General features: G+C 31.7%; 1 protein-coding gene and 1 long non-coding RNA gene across 4 annotated transcripts in view; one reads left to right on the plus strand and one right to left on the minus strand.

Moving 5' to 3' along the window:
* ITSN1 (intersectin 1) overlaps positions 1 to 20078 on the minus strand; it is a 242744-nt gene that overhangs the window by 185284 nt on the left and 37382 nt on the right. For all 3 annotated transcript variants that reach the window (XM_074300709.1, XM_074300707.1, XM_074300708.1), the window contains exons 2-3: positions 7942 to 8001; positions 3475 to 3567 (exon numbers count right to left, since the gene is read on the minus strand). In XM_074300709.1, coding sequence (XP_074156810.1) covers positions 3475 to 3567; positions 7942 to 7969 — 121 coding nt within the window. In that variant the 5' untranslated portion in view covers positions 7970 to 8001. The remainder of the gene's footprint in view (positions 1 to 3474; positions 3568 to 7941; positions 8002 to 20078) is intronic.
* The window catches only part of LOC141561300 (uncharacterized), a 105722-nt gene that overhangs the window by 52323 nt on the left and 33321 nt on the right, over positions 1 to 20078 (plus strand). The gene's annotated exons all lie outside the window — the stretch shown is intronic.

A 20078-nucleotide genomic window follows, 5' to 3' on the forward strand; every position in this document is an offset into this window, starting at 1 on the left:
ATAATTTGATGAATGCTCAGATGATGGTTAGCACTTATAATCAATTCAATATTTTTAATTAGTGTATATACATTGGCTTATTAGATATGATACTCTTGCACACTTAAGAGACTATAGTATAAATGTAAACATAATTTTTATATATAGATGGAAGTCATGAAATTTGTGCAACTTACTGTGCTGTGATGTTTGATTTATTGCTATGATATGGAACTAAGCCTGCAATACCTCTGAGGTATGACTGTACTCATACAATAAATAGTTTGGAAAAGTATTGTCTAATACAGTTTTACTAGTTAATTCCATGCTAAAGATAATTCATCATTAAAATATAACTCTTAATTTCTATTTAGAGAAGAAGAAGACAAATGTGTTTTCCTTTTGCCTTTTGTTTAGAGTTTGTGAGCCAGAGAAAACTGGGATGATATATATCTTCTCTGCAAAAAAAATATTATTTCCAAATAAACACTGACACATAAACAGGAATTAATGGAAAAACTAAAAAAGTTTAGCAAAAAATAACTTCAAACCAGGAACTTATGCAACACAGCCCAAAAGTTCCAAATGGATGCTTAACTAAAATATCAAATGTTATCTATAACAAAACAATTAAAAGAGAATAGACAGAGATACCTTTCATAAATATGACTAAACAGAAAATTCTTAACCACTCAAAGGTGGAAAGAAAAAAAAGAAAACACAAAAGGTAAAATCATTTGATTACATGAAGTTTAAAGAATTTTATATCAAGAACATCGATGTAACAAGGATAATAGGGAAGCTTTCAATTGGGGGATATTTATATCATATTTATTTGATAAAAAATCTAATATCCCAAGATATAGGAGAGAAATAGCACAAATATAATAGCTATTCCCTAATAGCTAGTCAAAAAATATGAACAAATAGTTCTGAGGAAAAGAATTTAAACTATTTTCAACATTTAAGATTGCTCTGAAACACTAATAACAATAGAATTACAAATGAAATCAATTAGGAAATTTCACTGGACTATTTTTAACTCCTTATTCCAAAAGAAGAATCTCCAGGGAATAGATAGAAATAGGGAATGAAGGTAATAAAAAAACAAAAAAACTATCAATAAAACAGAGAAAAAGAGACAGAAAAGCAGAAATGAGAATATTTTTTCCCCAATCTAAATACTGAACAATTAAAATATAGAACATTTTTTGATGAAGCAAAATTTTCCATTAAAATGAATAATTATATTTAGAATAGTGAACAAGTAAGTATATATCCAGAAGAATGAATAACTATAATAATTAAATTAATCTGTCCCATTCTTATTAAGCCAACTCCTATATTCAAGTTATAAACATAAGTTAAAGATACAAAGAACAAAAGTACAAAGGCACAATGATGGGAAATTTAAGCAGGATAACAGAGTACTATCTACCTAATTTCAATTAGGGGATAACATCATATCTATAAGTAATAATCAAATAATTATTCAAGATAAAAAACTTGGATGGAAATATTCAAAAGCTTGCTTTTGCACTTATGAATCCAGATCCCTAATTACTCCCTTGTTATTTTGAAGCTATTAGTCATCTTCAGTTTAACTTCCCAGTCTTACTCAGATCTTGACCCAATGATTAGTCATTCCAACAACTACAATCCCTTTAATTCTTTACTGATTCTCACTACATTATACACAAGTAAAATTTGAAAATATTTTTCCTTAGATCTTTTATTTTATTCTTTTCTTCTCCCTCTAAGCAAATAGAAGACATCTAATATGAATATGCTTAATTCTCCTCTATAACTCTCAATGTCATTACTTATCCTCACTTCCTTAATTGTTAAGAAACATCCCTTCTCTGGGTCAATGCTGATATTTCTACCTATTCTTTCAAATTCATTCCCTAAAAAGACTTTATCCATCAATTTTTCTCATGTATCTTCAACTTCCCTCTACTTGGTATATTTTCAGAATAAGCTTACAAGAAATCTCAGGAATGAGCACTGTGAAACATAGAAACAAACAAAAAAACAAAGGAAAAAAACAGACTAAAATCACTAGATCATCTCTATTCCTAGTTTCAAAATCAAATCACAGAAAAGAATAATCTCCTCAAGATGGGGGAGAAGGTGAGATGTATGGATGTGGTTGCCTCCAAGTCTCTGTCCTTGTTCCTCTTTTTTTCTCATTTTACAAGCCTTCTCTACCAGGATTTCAATTAGCAATGCTAAGTAGACAACTCTCAGATCTATATCTACATCCCAATCTCTCCTTAGAGTTCTAATCCTGTCACTCTGCCTGAATATTCATTCATTTATTCTGCAAAGATTGTTTATGTGCAACATACATGCTGAAGAAACATAAAATTTAACTATAACATAGTTTCTATTTTCCATGAAATTTACAATCTAATAGAGAAAACTATACTAAAACTGTCTAACTATACAATGTTATATAAGTGCATTCAAAAAGTATATGAGAAATTCAAAATAAAATGTTTATATTAAAGTCTGGGGAAGTTATAATGAAGACTTCATGAAGGAGACACTATTAAATTAGATTTGTAAAGGATAAATGATTATTCCATACAGTCATGAAATGAAAAGTGAACATCCAAGGAATAGTGAAAAAAGAAGCATAGCACATTTAAGGGTCAGTTATTCAGATTTGTAAAGTTGGTCTAAAGTTAAATTTTGCTTCCCTGAAAATCTTGTTCCATTTATTCTCTATTTCTGTTGCTCACATGACTATCTTTCCAATCCTTCGGATTCAAAATCTAAGTGATTTTTACTTTTTCTTTTCCTCAAATGAAATTTGATATTGACTCCTGCTGATTCTACGTCTATAATATTTGATTTTATCTTTCTTCATCTCATTAACCAAACTCATTGTTTCCTGTTTTGGACTGCTGGTATAGCTTCCCAATTATTCTCTCTTCCATTAGCATATGCCCATTCTAATACATCATTCCAGTGATTTCATTGCTCTCATTCATTTACTCAAAATATTTAAGTGACTCCCATTGCCTACTTAACAAAATATAAATTCTCAGTCACAGCATTTAAGGCCTTCCATAATCTGGCTTCAAACCACCTCTCTAAAGGTGTTCCATACTTCATAATATTCTATACAATTCACTGAAGTATACGTATAAGCTATTCTTCATGTTTTTGCTATCCCTCATTTATGTGTTTTTGTTCATATTTCAACCCCATGCTCCACTTCATCTTATTCGATGTTTATCATATTGTTCCTTTCATCAGTTATTTGTATTCGCATATTTTATCCTCAACTAGGTAGTAAGTTCTTTGGCTCATTATCTTTGTCTTACTGGTATCTAATAGACATCAATGAATAAATGTGTTTTGAATTCAGGACAGAAAAACCAGGCAAAATAACAGTGTCATATTCCAGAGATTTGAATAAAAATATTTTTCACAAACATATACCATCAAAAAACAAAAATAAAATATAAGCAGTTATACAACTACCAGTAATAAACCCAGATGTTGGCTTGAGACTATGGAACTGCTGATCATGCTTTGTTCTTTCTTCTACAGTTATGGCCCAAATATCCAGGCTGCCTGTAAGTTAATAGGGGAAAAAATAAAAAACAAGAAGTAATGTTACTTAATTGCATTAATTCTCTTAACTTTTAAACTTCCCATAAAAATTCAAGAGATTTGTAATTTCAACAATGTAAGCATACCCTCATACATCCTTCTCTCCTCTGTCCTACAAGATGATCAATACTGTACACCTTGGTTGCTTACAGTTTAAAATATGTAAAATTTGACCCTAAACTGTACATAATCTTGGGCAAGTCCTCAGCTGTAAAATAAGGAGTAGATAGTCTCTGTAGTTCCTTCTGACTTTAGATCTATAATAATTATAACAACATGTAAGCATACCTCCTTCAACCAATGAACAAATCATAATTTTTCTCATGCTTTTTACTAAGAAGTCATTATTATTTACTATGGCTAAAAAAAGTTCATTGCCAAGAAGGCAATCTTGTTATAATGATTCTCTTAAAATCTGGTTTGGTGGGTCAGCAGATGCTGGACATCATTAACTCCTTGTTCAAAGGCTTTCTAGCTTTACTGGAATTTGGTTCAGAAAATTAGCTATTTAAAGAGCTTTCATATCAAAGTTGTCAAATAAGTCAAAAGGTTCTAATCTAACAAATTTGTTTTAAAATGCCAGCAGAACTGCATAAAGTACACACATTTAGAATCTACTTTGGCTTTAGGTGCTGACTAATGTCTTCTCAGAACAACTCTGTTATATTGGTCACTGGAATGACCCATACAAAAGAAGGCTCCATCATAATTTATATTAACTATACTTGGACAGCAACCAAATATCTCCAATTTTCCAAGGAAACCTGTTATTGTATCAAAGAGTATGTGTCAAAGAATAAGATTTAAGAAGACTGGAAAGGGAGGAGGGAACTAGTTTGTGGTGGGATCTGAGAACCAAAATGATGATTCCTTATTTTTAAAAATAGGAATGTATTTATACACAAGGTTATAGATAGAATTTTCTAGAGTTACACCATTTAAACACAAGCCTATATTCTTATCTATAATGTTCCATTTCTCTAGATTGCAATCGTTCTCTGGGAGGAGATTTCTTGGGGAGCTTCTGGAGCCAGCCTTAGTTTTAGTTTCGGTTCAATAATCCCAAAATGCAGGCAGGAGTTAAAGTCCAGATCCTATATTGTGTCCTTCAAAGTCTTGAATCTTTTCCTGTCAGAATGTCTCCAGCCAGCTTCAGTCTCTAGATCCCTCTGAATCCAAAGCTTCCAGCCAGCACGAAGGTAGACTTGGGAATGAAATCTTGACTCTGAATCTCCTAGAGTGTGGGAATCAGATTCTGCCTCCAAGAGTGTGGGATTGTGGGTTTCCCAGAATTCAATCCTAGATGTGAATCTCCTGAAAGTCCATGAGCAGGTTTTTCCTTTAGACTTGAGAATCTGCTAGACTTGCAAATCCACTGAATCCTCACTCTGAATCTCCTTGAGCTTCCCTGAAGTTCTCCTGGGAAGTCTTGTTCTTTTCCCAGTCTAGACTCTCCTTCCACTCTGCCATCTAAACTCAATCTCCCAGTATAGACTGACCTCCAGATCCAATGTTGCCCTCTAAAAGAGAACGGCCTGTGAGAACTCCCAGGCGCCTGTGGGAACTCCTTCAACCAATGAACTTGCTCCTTTTAAAGATTGTGTAAAGGTGTAAATGCCTTTAAATGTGTAAACTCCTTTTCAGAAGTCTAAAGGTGTGAACTCCTAAAGGTGTGAACTCTGAGCTAGAGAATTGTTTAGATAATTTGAGTTATCACCTTGATAATCACCAGAAATCCTAATGCCAAATTATCCTATTCCAAAAGTCATACCTTTCAAATATTCTGATGCATTGTTAATAAAAACCAAAAAATTATTTGACAGACCACATGTCCTAATTGTTGGTTTAGAATATCTAGTCATCACGCTTATACTGAGTTAATGCCTTAGTAATGGAGCATTAGTGATTCTCTAATATAGTTTCAAACAAATGAAAAAGATAGGGATGATATAAAGTTTCCAAAAATTCTTAAAATATAAGGTATAAGGAAGCTGACAGACTAAAAAGTGTTTGAAGTTATAGAACATAAAATAAAAATGTTTAAGATTCTGAAAATCATACATCCTTTTCTCCTCTATCCTACAAGGATAGATAGATAGATAGATATCTACAAGATGATCAATACTGTACACCTTGGTTGCTTACAGTTTAAAATATGTAAAATTTGACTCTAAACTGTACATAATCTTGGGCAAGTCCTCAGCTGTAAAATAAGGAGTAGATAGTCTCTGTAGTTCCTTCTGACTTTAGATCTATAATAATTATAACAACATTTATACAATGTTTTTAAAATTAAAAAACCAATTTACATTTAGCATCTTGGTATATGAATGTAATGGAATACTATTGTGCAGTAAAAAATAATGAACAGGAAGATTTTAGAAAAACCTACAAAGACTTGCATGAACTGATACAAAGTAAAATGAGCAGAACCAGGCAAACATTGTACACAGTATAAGCAGCACTGTATGAAGATCAACTATAACTGATTCAGCTGTTCTCAGTTACACAATGATCTAAGTAAGATAAGCATACAAGGACAAAATGCTATCCACATCCAAATGAAAAACTGATACATAGCATATATTTTTTCATTTACTTTGACTCTTTCTTGTGTTATTTTTTGACCTGTTCTTTTACAAATGACTAATGTTTTATATGATAGCACATGCCTAAAATATATCAAACTGGCTACCATCTTCAGAAAAGAAGAAGGAAGGAGAAAAACTTCAACTCAAAATTTTGTAAAAATGAAAGCCAAAAAAATTTTTGATATGTAACTGGAGAAAAAAATAAAATTATATTAAAAAACAACAACTTTGAAATAGGTGCTATTATCCTCATTTAACACATGAGAACAATGAGTAAAAGAGAGAGAAAATATTTTGTGTATACCTAATAAACACTTCAGACTAGATTTAAACTCAAGTATTCCTTGTTTCACATCCTTAACTACATTCATTTTCCTATCATCCCATGACTTTATCATTCACTACTCCTTTTCCCCCACCAACCCACATTCTTTCCCTTTATACACTGTATAATCTATCCAAGCTGTAGTACTAGAGTACCTGATCTCACATGGTTCTCTCCTTCCTCTTCCAAGACTACACTCTTTTCTACATCACTAGCAGACAAAATCTTCTATCCATTCAATTCCCAATTCAAATACTTTCTTTTCTCTAAAACTTTCCCTACTAGTATACCATTCTCAAATCTTATAAAACACAGGATTTTTCCTTCGCCTTAATACATTCTACCTTTTTCCTTACTTATTTTTAATCTCTTCTATTACACATATCCTGAGGAAAAAGACTTGAGTTTGTTAAAAAAAAATATTATTTTTATTCTCAGCACATATAGTAGTCAGTCCCTTATGCCCTTGTACACTATAGGCACTCTGTAAATGTATGATAAACTAAAATGATTTATAAGATATGGGGGAGGAAGCTAAGGGTTACAGAAGATTAAGCACTGGATATGGAATGAGGAAGCCATAAGTTCAAATCCTATCTTGGACTTTTAGTGTCTCTGTGACCCTAAGTCAATTGAGCTTAACTACCTCAGTTTCTTCAACTGTAAAATGGGTATTATAATAGCACCTGCTTTACAAACTATTGTGAGGATCAAATGATTTAATAATATGTACTTTATAAATTTCTTCCTTTCCAACATCTATTTCTTCCTTCCTTCCTTCCCATGAAGTTCTATTGGCACAAATTTCTATAACTATATTAAAAAATCTTTTGGACAAAAAAGTCCATGAAGAATAAAAACAATTCTCCTATTGCTATTTTTAATACACATCAAATACCAGTATGTTAGGCACCTTAAAGAGATACATCCAATCCAAAAGGATACAGAATTTATGGTTTTATACCAGATATTAAGATAGATTGTTCTACTAATAGGATATTATACTGGTCTGACATTAATTTGATAGTGCATCAGTGGAGGGAGAGAAGTTTTTACTTTATTCTTCAGGGATTACATATTATGAGGATTCTAAATGTAATCTATTCACATTAGAATGTTTGATACAGATCAAAATTTTTAAAAAGGGAGGGCTTATTAATTCTAAAATAAAACATTTCAATGATCAGTGATTTCATTAATATGGGTAATCCATCCTTCCATGTAGATCACAGCACTTCAGTATGTTAGTATACAGTCAAAAGCTCCATATCAGATATACTTCTAGTATTCAGCTAATACAGCTTTTGTGACCTCCCAAGATAAACTTAACAACTTGATAAAAAATTGTCAGAGTTTCAGTGTAGACCTTTCCATCAATGCACTGTGCAACTTGCTAAAGAAAAAAATGTGAAAACTTACCACCAAAAGATGTCGGAAATTGAGCCATGGTTCTGTCACTTTTAGCTCGCTAATAGAAGCCTGTAAAGAAAAATGCAGTTAAGTTGATGTAGAAATGTATTTGAAAATACTTTATGAATAAAATTTATCGTTATCTAGGCACTCTGACATGCAGAGCATAGCATGTGTTTGATAGACATTTTAAGAAAAGTATAATAATGGATACTACTATTCATTTAGGATGGGATGATATATTCCCTATGTGTTATTACTATTGGTATTATCATTCAATTGTCTTTATGGAAGCATTGTGAACAGAAACAACTTTCTTAGACAGATTTTACATGATATATTATCCAAATGTATTATACTGATAACAGGTATTATTATTATTATTATTTTTTCGCTATTGTTGCTCTAAGGAAATTGGGATTAAGTGACTTGATCAGGGTGACACAATGTCAGGTGTCTAAGGCAGAATTTGAATTCTGTCCTATTGATTCCAGGGTAAATGCTATATCCTCTACACAACTTAGCTGGCCAAACAGGCAATATTTTCTGAATAAGAGTCATACAGCTGAAGATCCACCAATGTGAGAATTTCCCTCCAGCAGACAGTAAGTCCCTCTGTTTACCAATAAAAAAATGATACTGTTTTAAATGTTGGGCAAGTGACATTTTATTACTCAAAAAAAAATTTGGTAGGCATTATCACTTTCAAACTTCAATATCCTTGATAGAAAAAGGCAGAAATTAATATTCCCATTTTCTAACCTGGCCTGACATCATAAAACAAGTCAATAGAAAAGCAAAGCCTTGAATCCAAGTTGCCAAATTCTTAATATATTCTTTTTTCCCCCATCTTTATTATCACTTCTCAAAGTCTGCCAGAACTAAGATAATTTCTGATAGATTGCATAATGATTAGGAAGTTTTGCTGAGAAAATATAAATTAAAGTTCTAATTTTTTTTTGGAAATTTTTTTCTAGAAAACTATTTGTACTAATCTTTACTATCTTAAAATTACAATCTTATATGAAACACCCTATGATATTGCAATGTGATTTGTTTACATCATCAATGTATATTCCAGCATATTCTAGCCTTTTTAGTTAATGTGGTCTCTCTTCCCATAAATCTCAGAGGACTTTTCTTCTGAACATCTTGAATACCTATCCTCCAGAAATTATATTATTTTGTAGATACAAGTGCAATACTTGGACTATCAACCTGTTATATCTCATCACCACTTGACTGACTTGCATCTTTCTCCAGGCACATACATCCTTTGTTTTTGATAATCCCTTTCTTTGATATAAGTCCTTATTGGTAACAGAATTGGATGTTACACATGCTCTTCAAATAAACTATATATTCCAATGGCCCTTTTAGATTATAATTTTTATTTTTCAAAAATAGTATTATTTCCATTTCCATGCTGTCATCTTGAGAATCTTAGTATTCTATTTAGTATTAGTACTTTCCATCAAGTAATTACTTGTGATTATACTTAAAATACTAGACAATTTCCTAAATGTAGTAAAATCTACTTACATTGTACCTGCTATTTAATTCTATGTTCAGATTATATCTATATTCTTATCATTATCCATGTGCCATGCTTATCAGTGACAACTGTAATGATCTGAATGGACACCTCACTGAACCAAGAGTCCTAAAATAAAGGACATTCATCTTTCTTCCATTTGGTTTTTCTTATATAGATTGTTCAGCTATTATATTTTAAGTATTTTAAAAGGTTAGGAATTTCAATGGTCCTGTAGTATTCTCAGACTTTATGAAATCAGGACACAATGACATCCACAAAAAAGGAGATTCCATACAGTTTCATCATCAAAAGAATATCCTTTTCCATTTGGTGTTAACATAGGATATCCTCCATAACAGTGGCAAAATCCTCTGGAAATTACATCTCTCTGATATAATAATAATAATCAGAAAATCCCTATATAAAGTAATTTACCATGTGAATGTAATGATAATTTCTTTGTTCTAGAGAATAGTCTGTGAATATCTGATTATTCCCAGCTTATTTTTATTCAGGATAATATGCATATGAAGAAAGGGATGTATAGCTTTTTTTTGTTTGTAAGTTTACTTTTGCCACCTTAATTGTTTTTTAATAGTATTTTATTTTTCCATGCAAAGATGGTTTGCAACATTTACTTTTGCTAAACCTTTTGTTCCAAATTTTTCTCCCTTTCCTTTCCCATACTCCCCTCCCCAAGACAGCAAGCAATCCAATATAGGTTAAACATGCACAATTTTTCTAAAAATATTTCCAAATTTGTCATGTTGTGCAAGAAAATTCAGATCAAAAAGGGGAAAAATGTATAGTACAATATTGTATCATATTTTACACATATTTTATACATATTTTATCCCTCTATGATATTTGTGATCTTTTTATTTTAAGTTGTTAAAGGTAATCCCTAATAAATTATTAGCCCAATGCCCTTCACATAGTAAATGCTTAATAAATGCTGACTGATAATTATTTTAAAAAAAAGAAAGTAGATCAGCAGAACAGAGTAAGGAAACAACATACAAACAAAAACAAAACTAGCAGTCAAATATATGATCAATCCAAAGATTCAAGATACTGGAAAAAGGTTTCACTGTTTGACAAAAATGCCTTGGAAAACTGGAAATTAGTTTAGCAAAAACTAGACACCTTATACCATATACACACCTTATACCATAAACCAAGATGAACTCTAATACATACAAAACTTAAACATTAAGAGAAATATCTTAAAGAACAAATTAGAGAAACAAAAAAATTTTCCTTTTTAAGACTATGGATAGTAGAAGAATTCCTGACTAACCCATATGTGCAAAATTTTGTAGCAGCCCTTTTTGTAGTGGCAAGGAACTGAAAATTGAATGGATGCCCAACAGCTGGAAAATGACTGAATTAGTTATGATATATAAATGTAATGGAATATTATTGTTCTACAAAAAATGATCAGCAGGATGATTTCAGAAAAGCCTGGAGAGACTTACATGAAGTAATGCTAAGTGAAGTGAGTAGAACCAAGAGAACATTGTACACAGCAACAACAACAATATTATGATGATGATCAATTCTGATGGTAATAGCTCTTTTCAAAAGCAAAACGATTCAGGCCAGTTCTTTTTTTTTTTTTTTTTTTTTTTTGAGGCTAGGATTAAGTGACTTGCCCAGGGTCACACAGCTAGGAAGTGTTGAGTGTCTGAGAGCACATTTGAACTCTGGTCTTCCTGAATTCAAGCCTGGCGCTCTATCCACTGCGCCACCTAGAACCTACTATGTGACATGTACTATGCTAAGCACTTTACAAACATTATCTTATTCAATCCTCACAACTACCTATTTTACAACTGAAGAAATCAAAGTTATCACACAGCTAGTAAGGGTCCTAAAGCAAGATTTTTTTTTTCAGTTTTTACTGTTTATTGTCTAGTAAGGGAATTTCTTCATCATTCCAAAGCTTTCAAGTTCTTCAAAACCATGTTCATGTTGCTGGAAGGAGATGGAAAAGTTTTTTTTTTTAATTAATTTTATTATTATAACTTTTTTTTGACAGTGCATATGCATGGGTAATTTTTTAGAACATTATCCCTTGCACTCACTTCTATTCTGAATTTTCCCCTCCTTCCCTCCATCCCCTCCCCTAGATGGCAGGCAGTCCCATATATGTTAAATGTGTTATAGTATATCCTAGAGACAACATATGTGTGCAGAACCGAATTTCTTGTTGTACAGGAAGAATTGGATTCAGAAGGAAAAAATAACCTGGGGAAAAAAATTAAAATGCAGTTTACACTCATTTCCCAGTGTACCTCCTGTAGTTGATTCTGTTCATCATTGATCAGTTGGAACTGAATTAGATCTTCTCTTTGTTGAAGATATCCATTTCCATCAGAATACATCCTCATACAGTATTGTTGTTGAAGTATATAATGATCTCCTGGTTCTGCTCATTTCACTCAGCATCAGTTCTTGTCTCTTCAAGCCTCTCTGTATTCCCTAAAGCAAGATTTGTCTCACTGCTTTCAGAGTTGTTTTTTTTAATTATTAACTAAGAACCTCTAGATTTTATCTATATTTCTAGTGTGTTTCTATTTCAAGAATCTTTAAAGATTATATATGAATTATTTTTCACTTTGTCTTATAATTCTAATAATTTGGAACAGTTTTCTTTTAGGATTTTCTGTGGTATCCAAGTTTACAATTTGTTACATTTCAGGGAATGAAATGATTCTTAAATTCTCATATTATTTTAAAGGTTAATTGCTTTTGACAACAGATACCTTATTTATTCATTTAATTTTTCATTTTTTTGTCTTTGTTCCAAAAACCTCCTATTGCATCATTAAATTTAATAATATATTATTAATAATAATTAAATTTAATATTATGTATTATAATATTATATTACTATTTCAGGGCATCTACTGCTTAGATAAGCATTTCTATCTTCTGTTCTTTGTGATTTTTTCCAAACCTATGGGGGTGGGGAGGGGGGAAAGGGAGAACAGGAGGAAGGGGAAATTGACACAAAATATTATAAAGAGCAATTACTGCAATGCTATTTCTTTTGGAACTTTTTCTTGGGATTCTTTTAGCCCCCACAGCATTTCTTCACTCTATATATGTATGGTTAAAAAATATTAACAAGATTTGAGGGTTTTTTTTAAGCTATATTTTTACCTTTGCTTCCTTTAGGTACCTTGTATATTGATCCCTTAGTGCCTTTACAATTATCGTGCCCTTCCAGGACAGATGTCTTCTGTTTAGAGTTGGCCCATTAAACATTTCCCCCCACAATTTTGTTCTCTTTCATGCCATTTTTACCTCTTCTTTTATTGTTCATGACTATAATAAGAGAGATCACTATAGTCTATTGTCCGTTTCCCATTTTGTCAATATGTTCAAATAATTCAAGGCTAAATCTTTTAAACTGTATGCAATTTTGGGGAAGATTCTGGGAAGATGGTGGAGTAGGTTGGTAAATTTCAAGCTCTCCCAATTTCACTTACAAACAGAACAAATTTCAGGGTGAACACATACCAGTGAAAAATCTAGAAGACTTGGAATAGAACAAGGATCCTCCAGATAAAGCCTAAGAAGAACTGAAGAAAGACCTGGGGTAGCAGAAACACCCTGTAGGAAGCCCTGGGGCTAGCTGGATTAGGCAGGAGCCTCAGCAGGAATCATAGAAACATTCACCTTAGGCTGTTAGTGGAATCAGGGTCTGAGTTCAAGAAGACTGAGGGAACTTCAGCTAATTGGGAACGGCAGCTGAGCTATGCTGGGGGACGCAACCCAAGACAAGAAGGAACAAGCATCCTTCAGTGCAGAGGTAGTGGGGTAGGGGCACTGGGGCTGTGGGCACTTGCAGGATAGTAAAGCTCTTGTTTTGAGGTTCCTGGTCAGAGAGAAGAGCTAAAGTGAAACCAGATACTAATACTTTGTATTAAAAAAAAAAAAAAAAATAGGCAGCAAAAAAGAAATAACCTTACCATAGAAACATACTATGAGGACAGGGAAGACTGGGGTTCATCTTCACAGAAGGACAATGAAGTAAAAAAAGCTTCTGTCCTAAAGAGTAACACGAAATGGCTCCCTGCCCAGAGAGAATTTATAGAAAAACTCAAAGAAGAATTTAAAAATCAAATGAGACACATTGAGGAATTTTTTTTTTTTTTAAGCAAACAAAGGACAGCTAGGTGGCACAGTGAATAGAGCACCAGCCCTGAAGTCAGGAGGACCCGAGTCAAACATGACTGCAAACACTTAACACTTCCTAGCTTTGTGACCCTGGGCAAATCACTTAACCCCAATTGCCTCAGCAGAAGGAAAAAAAAAAAAAAAAAAAAAAAGCATTCAAGTTCAAGATTATGAAAAAGTTAAAACTAGAAAAGGAGATACACAGTCTCAAAGATGAAAATAAACTATTTGAAAATTAGAATTGGGCAAGCATTCAAGGCAAGCCAATGATGATATGAGAGACCAAGAAATAGCAAAATTAATAATAAAAGATGAAAAAAAATATAACAGAATGGGAAACATAAGAAAAACAACAGATCTGGAGAACAGATCAAGAAAATATAAGAATAATTGGAGCACCTGAAAGTTGTAACTAACAAACAAACAAACAAATAAAAAAAAAAAAAAAAGAAAAGAAAGAAAAAGAAAGGACCTTGAAACAATATTACAAGAAATAATTCAAGAAAATAGTCCTGGAGTGATAGAACATGAGAGAAAAGTAAAAAAGAAAAAAATGCACTGATCACTACCTCAAAGAAATCCTTTGTGGGAAACACATAGGAACATAATTGCTAAATTTCAAAACCCTCAAAAAGAACATTTTGCAAGAAATAAGAAAAAAAAAACAATTCATATTTGGAGCTACAATTATAATTGTACAGGACTTATCAGCTACCCCAATAAAAGACTTTAAGACTCATATCTACTGGCAATCAAAAGAACCAGGCCTCCAGAAAAATTATCTATAGTATTGAATGAAGAAAAAAAATGAAGATTTAATGAACTTGCAGCTTTTCAGGACTTTCTATCAATCTTAATAGAAAATTTAACATATAGCAGCCAATATCAAAGATCAATTTCAAGGAACTCAAGATGGATAAAATGGCTTGTTTTTGTTTTTTTTTTTAACATGGAAAATTTATATCATATGTTTTAGATCTACATCAATAATATAACAGTTCAAAATTAAGACTGGGGTAGAATTAAGGTAAATATAATAATTTGTCATACAAATGAGGTGCAGAAGAAAAATAGACACAGAGGCATTAGAGGGGGGAGGAGGGTTCATAGTTCTGAAAACCTATCACATCAGAAATAAATTAAATAGGTAACACTATATAATATATATACTATGAAGGGAATAGCAATAGCACCTTATACAAATCTATAAATAAATAAGCAGGGAGGGATGGGCAGACCAGGAAGCAAAGGGATAGGAAGAAGAAAAAAGAGGAATCCATTAATAGGGGAGGTTTAAGGTGTTTTATGAGGGGGAGGGTGCATGCATGTGTGAGTATGTGTATATATGAGTGACATGTATGTATGAGTATGTAGTAACTTCCTTTTTTAGGAGAGAAAATTATAAAATTGCTATTTGAGATAAAAGGAATATGTTCTATAGCACTTTTCATTTGAAAGATATAAATACACTACATAGAGTGCTCCAAAAGTTTTAATGCTGTTTTCACCTATTAAAGCTTAAGCTAAAATTGCGATTTGATTTGTATATAAAATTAGTATTTTTGGCATATTTACATGGGAACATATAGGAGATTAACTATCAAAATATGCTGAAAAATCTACAAAAATCACCATCATTTTTATTATTAATTTGAGGGAAAACCTGGAAGAACTTCCAGGGGAAAAAAGTTTTCCTACCTTCTCTACCATACTTCTAATTTGAAAGTTAACAAATTCAGTCTTTCCCCTCTTCCCTATATATTAATTTGTGTACTACTTTGAAAGTGCAATGTCACTCCTAGTCCCACTTATAAGGCAGATCATACATGAATATGAATTATTAGGGAAATTTCTAGTTCCCAAATATATAGTAAGATGACCAAACATAATAACTCATATCTCTAAGGAAACTGTAAGAATTTTAAAACTAAAGGAAGATCAAAAGAACTTGATGAATTTAATCCAAATATCTCACATCTAAGTGTGATAAAATTCAGAAGAAAGGGAGTACTGAAATTGATCAGAGTAAAGAAAGCATTCTGTTTTGTTTGAACACAATACTTCTTAAAACTGGGAGACAGGCCTTTCATTTTATTCACATATGAGAAAGCAAAGAGGTGAAAGAGAAGACCAGATAAACAGTGGTGAGTAAGCTAGAAGTGCATTTTATAGCAAAACTTTCTGGCATCTCATAAAGAATAGTACATTTACTCACTATTCACAAAGACAGATGATGGTAACATCAAGCCTTCAAAATTTCCACAATTCAGATAGTTATTTCAGTTATTCAGTATCATTCTAACCCTATCATTTGTGAATAAGAAGGGATTCACCAAAGCACAATGAAACTAAAAAGATAACATATAATGATATATGAGGGAGTCTATAGTAAAAGAAGGAAAGAGAAGTTAAAACTACCTCTCAAATGTCTCATTTTCTATTCAGTTTTATTAACTAAAAAGTGAAAATCTGAAAAAAACATGCCATCAATTACAATTTGTCTACATCTTCAAATAAGATTGCCTCTTACATACAAGGAACCTGTATTCTTAACTATATCCATTTTCAAAACCATTATTGAGAGTCCATCATTAGCATGAAAGATTGAATGCATCAAAGAAAAAAAGCAGTACCAATAAAAGAATATTTTTAAAAAGAAGGGGAGGAGAGGAGGGCAGGGATAAAATTTTAGAGAAACCCAACTGTGAAGCAATACAATCTTATATTTAAATGAAATAGAAAGTTATGGTAAACTTTTTTTTTTATGTTTCTACTAAATAAACGACATACACATACAAAATGAGTTTTTTAAATCAAATACTCAATCCTAAATGATTAAATGAAAACAGTTAAAGTAACACAAAAATTAAAAACACAGAAAGGTCCATTTTTTTCTTAATAAAACTAAGATGACAATGAAAATAACCTTGTATCATAGGGGAAAGTAAAAACAAAAACAAAAACAAACAAAAACCCTAAGAAACTAAGTTCTCTTATGTCAATTTTGCTACATTGCCATGAAAATCTTATTCAAACAAAACTTTTGTTTCAATAACACACTCTTTTCAACACAGATCTCATGTGACCATTTATTAAACAACCAAAATGTTTAATTTGTCTAGTACTAACTTAAACCAGATCCTTAAGAGTACATGAATATCAATTAATATAAGGAAGCATTTAAAAACTTTGTAAAATGCATGAAATTTATTTTCTATTTTGTGGATTATTATTTACTTAATATTTCATTCTTCAGATGAAAGCAGATTAAAGAATGAGCAAAATAAACTGAGATTATTCTTAGGTTTAAGAAATTAATTGACCTCTTCTTTACTGTGATACTTCCTCCACTCTCAAATTACCTCAAGCCTGAACTTACAGCAATAGCCTACTGGTTATTTCCCTGCCTCAAATCTCTCCCTATTCCAGATTATCCCAACTCAACTATCAAATTTATGTACTTAAATAGCTATGTAACCCTTTTAATCAACAAACTTCACTAGTATTTTACTACTTCCAAGATCAAATATAAATCCTGTTTGGCACTCAAAGCTCTTCACAAAATGGTCCCTGTTTATCTTTCTAGGATTCTTAGACCTTACTCATCTCTCATGTATTCTGCAATCTAGTAACATTAAACATAATTCTATATTATAATTCCATGCATTTTCACTAGCTGTCCCCTGGAAAATTGGCCTCATCTCTCTTTCCTGGCTTTCTTGACTTTTTTCAAATCCTAGATAAAATTCATTTAATTAATACTAATTAAGGAGGATCAGGAAAGGTTCCTTTTTTAAAGTAAGAAAGAAGTAATGCTAGTGCTTCTGTGAACCATCTCCAAATTATACTACTTACATATTATTTGTAAATAATTGTTTACATATCGTCTCCTCCATTAGATTGTGAGCCCCTTTAGAATAGAGACTGTCTTCTGTATTCCCAACACTTAGCATGGGTCTTAGCACCTAGAAGGAGCTTAAGGAAGGCCCTTAAGGAAGGCCCTTTAGCTGATAGAATGACAATCAAGAATGTAGTAAAGAGGATCAAATGAAAAGAATGACCAATCAGAATACAACAAAGAAGTGACAGCAGTTACTTTTTTACGGTGAGAGAGATCTAAAAATATTAGGAGGGAAAGAAGAAGGGAGGGAGGGAAAGAACTAAAAAAAAAAAAAAAAAAAAAAACCTTTAAATTTCAAACAAAAACAGAAAAATATTACCAAGTCAGAAAAACTTAATGAAAATGCTAGGAAGTTGGTTCCATATAGAACCAACAAGATAACAAAAAAAAAATACACACAAATTAAAAATAAATTTAATTTGTTATGGACACATGATGGAATAAATGCCACCATAAAGGCATAGAAAAATAGTTTCTTTACCAAATAATCTTATAGAAATGAAAGTCGGAGTCTAGTTAAAAGGAAAAAATAGAAAATTGGAAGCAATCTGTCTCCTTGTTTCATGGATATATTTTTGACAGAGGTGGAGAAAGCACAATAGAATTACTCCTTAAAACTAAGCAAGGCAATCTGAAAGTGAAAGTATGAACTATAGAATAAATCTTTTAAAGAAATGTATTAGTATTGCTTTGTTTAACTATATCAACTCCATCAAATCTAATAAAAGCAAATAACTTTTAAAAATGAGAACTATTTGCTAGCCCATGATTTAAAATATCAGAGGAAAACTAAAAATATTTCTTTCTTTTAAACATTTTAACCAGGTTATCTTGTTTAAACAATTACTTTGTGAATTTTTTCTTTATAAATAATTCAATGATTAACATGGATATGCCAGATCATATTGTAAAAGATTCCTATTTAGTTATATCCAAATATTAATGAGGTTTCTTTACATGTGGGTTTCTACTTCAAACAATACTTTAATAGATTTAGCAATACTATACAAATGGAAGAGTTAATAAGAAAAAATAAATTCATTATTAGCTGCATAATATTTCATTTGGAAAACTTATATTAAACATCTTAAGTTAGACCCTAATAACTTTTTTCTATAAGGTTCTATATACTAAAACTGAGTTAGGCACTTCACTGCCAAAAACTTATGACACCTTAATCAAAGTTGTCACAAACCCTTCAATAGCATCAAAACTAAAATAAGATATTACTACCAAGTTGAGGTTCCTTTTTATCTTTGTAAAAAACAATGTGGGGGGGCAGCTACGTGGCGCAGTGGATAGAGCACCAGCCTTGAATTCAGGAGGACCCGAGTTCAAATCTGGTCTCAGACACTTAACACTTCCTAGCTGTGTGACCCTGGGCAAGTCACTTAACCCCAGCCTCAAAAAAAAAAAAAAAACAAAACAAAACAAAAACAATGTGGACAAAACACTGACCTGGAATAAAATCCCACCTCTGACAATTACTACTTGTGTAACCTTAAACAAATTACTTGATAACTATGGGTTCACTTTCCTCATATGTGAAATAAATTAGACTAAATGGTCTCTGAGATTCTTGCAGAGCATCCTATGATAGAAAGACCCAAAGGAAACATGATATGCCATCTGAGGATAAAAATTTCCTAAACACTTTTAGATCTAGGGTCAGATGAATTTATTTTCCCAGTTAAAACATACTTTTTTGAAAGCAAGAAACTTTCTTTTAACTGTTTAAATCAAGAGTATGCTGTTACCGTAAAAGAAAAAAAAAAAAAATGCCAAAAGAAAGATGCCTAGTAGTTTCCATTGGCTGCCAAGCTCAAAAAAAAAAAAAAAATCAATAAAAATGAATACTATTTTAAAATGCATTTTACAGTATATTAGAGCCTGGCTCCTTTTATTATATGTTCAGTGTGAAAACTGAAAGCTTAAAAATCAGCACAGTGGCAAACCACAAATCAGGGCTTGATTTTGTGTGTGTGTGTGTGTGTGTGTGTGTGTGTGTATGTGTGTGTTTTAATTGTCTAGGCTTAAGGAAATATTAGAGAAAATGCTAATAAAGGTCAAACTCAAAAGTGAGTGGAACATACATTTTTCTCTCCAGAGAGCCATTATGCATTTACCAACACATCCTATTCCTGCTATACATAGAGAATATCTTCTATATTCATGTTAAAAATATAATTCAGAACAAAGGAATGCCATTTGTACTTATAGGACAATTCATTATCTAATATGAACTCAAATCACACTAGATAACTAGGAAAACAGCATGAACAAAAGTAAACACCTTGTAATAGAAGAATTCTTCCACCTGAGAAATCTAAAAACTATCTCAATGCTGAACTTGGAATTAGGTATAGCAGAAAAAGAAAAGCAAGATATACAAGGCAATAACATAGAAATTATTTAGAAAAGATAGTTCAAAATCAGATCTTTTGAAGTGTTAATTTCAAAGAGAATAAAAGAGTCTAAAGAAAGCATTAAAAAGTATCCGAAGGACTATAAATCAAAAGA

The sequence above is a fragment of the Sminthopsis crassicaudata genome, chromosome 3, assembly GCF_048593235.1.
Source record: "Sminthopsis crassicaudata isolate SCR6 chromosome 3, ASM4859323v1, whole genome shotgun sequence".
Taxonomy (NCBI): Eukaryota; Metazoa; Chordata; class Mammalia; order Dasyuromorphia; family Dasyuridae; genus Sminthopsis; species Sminthopsis crassicaudata.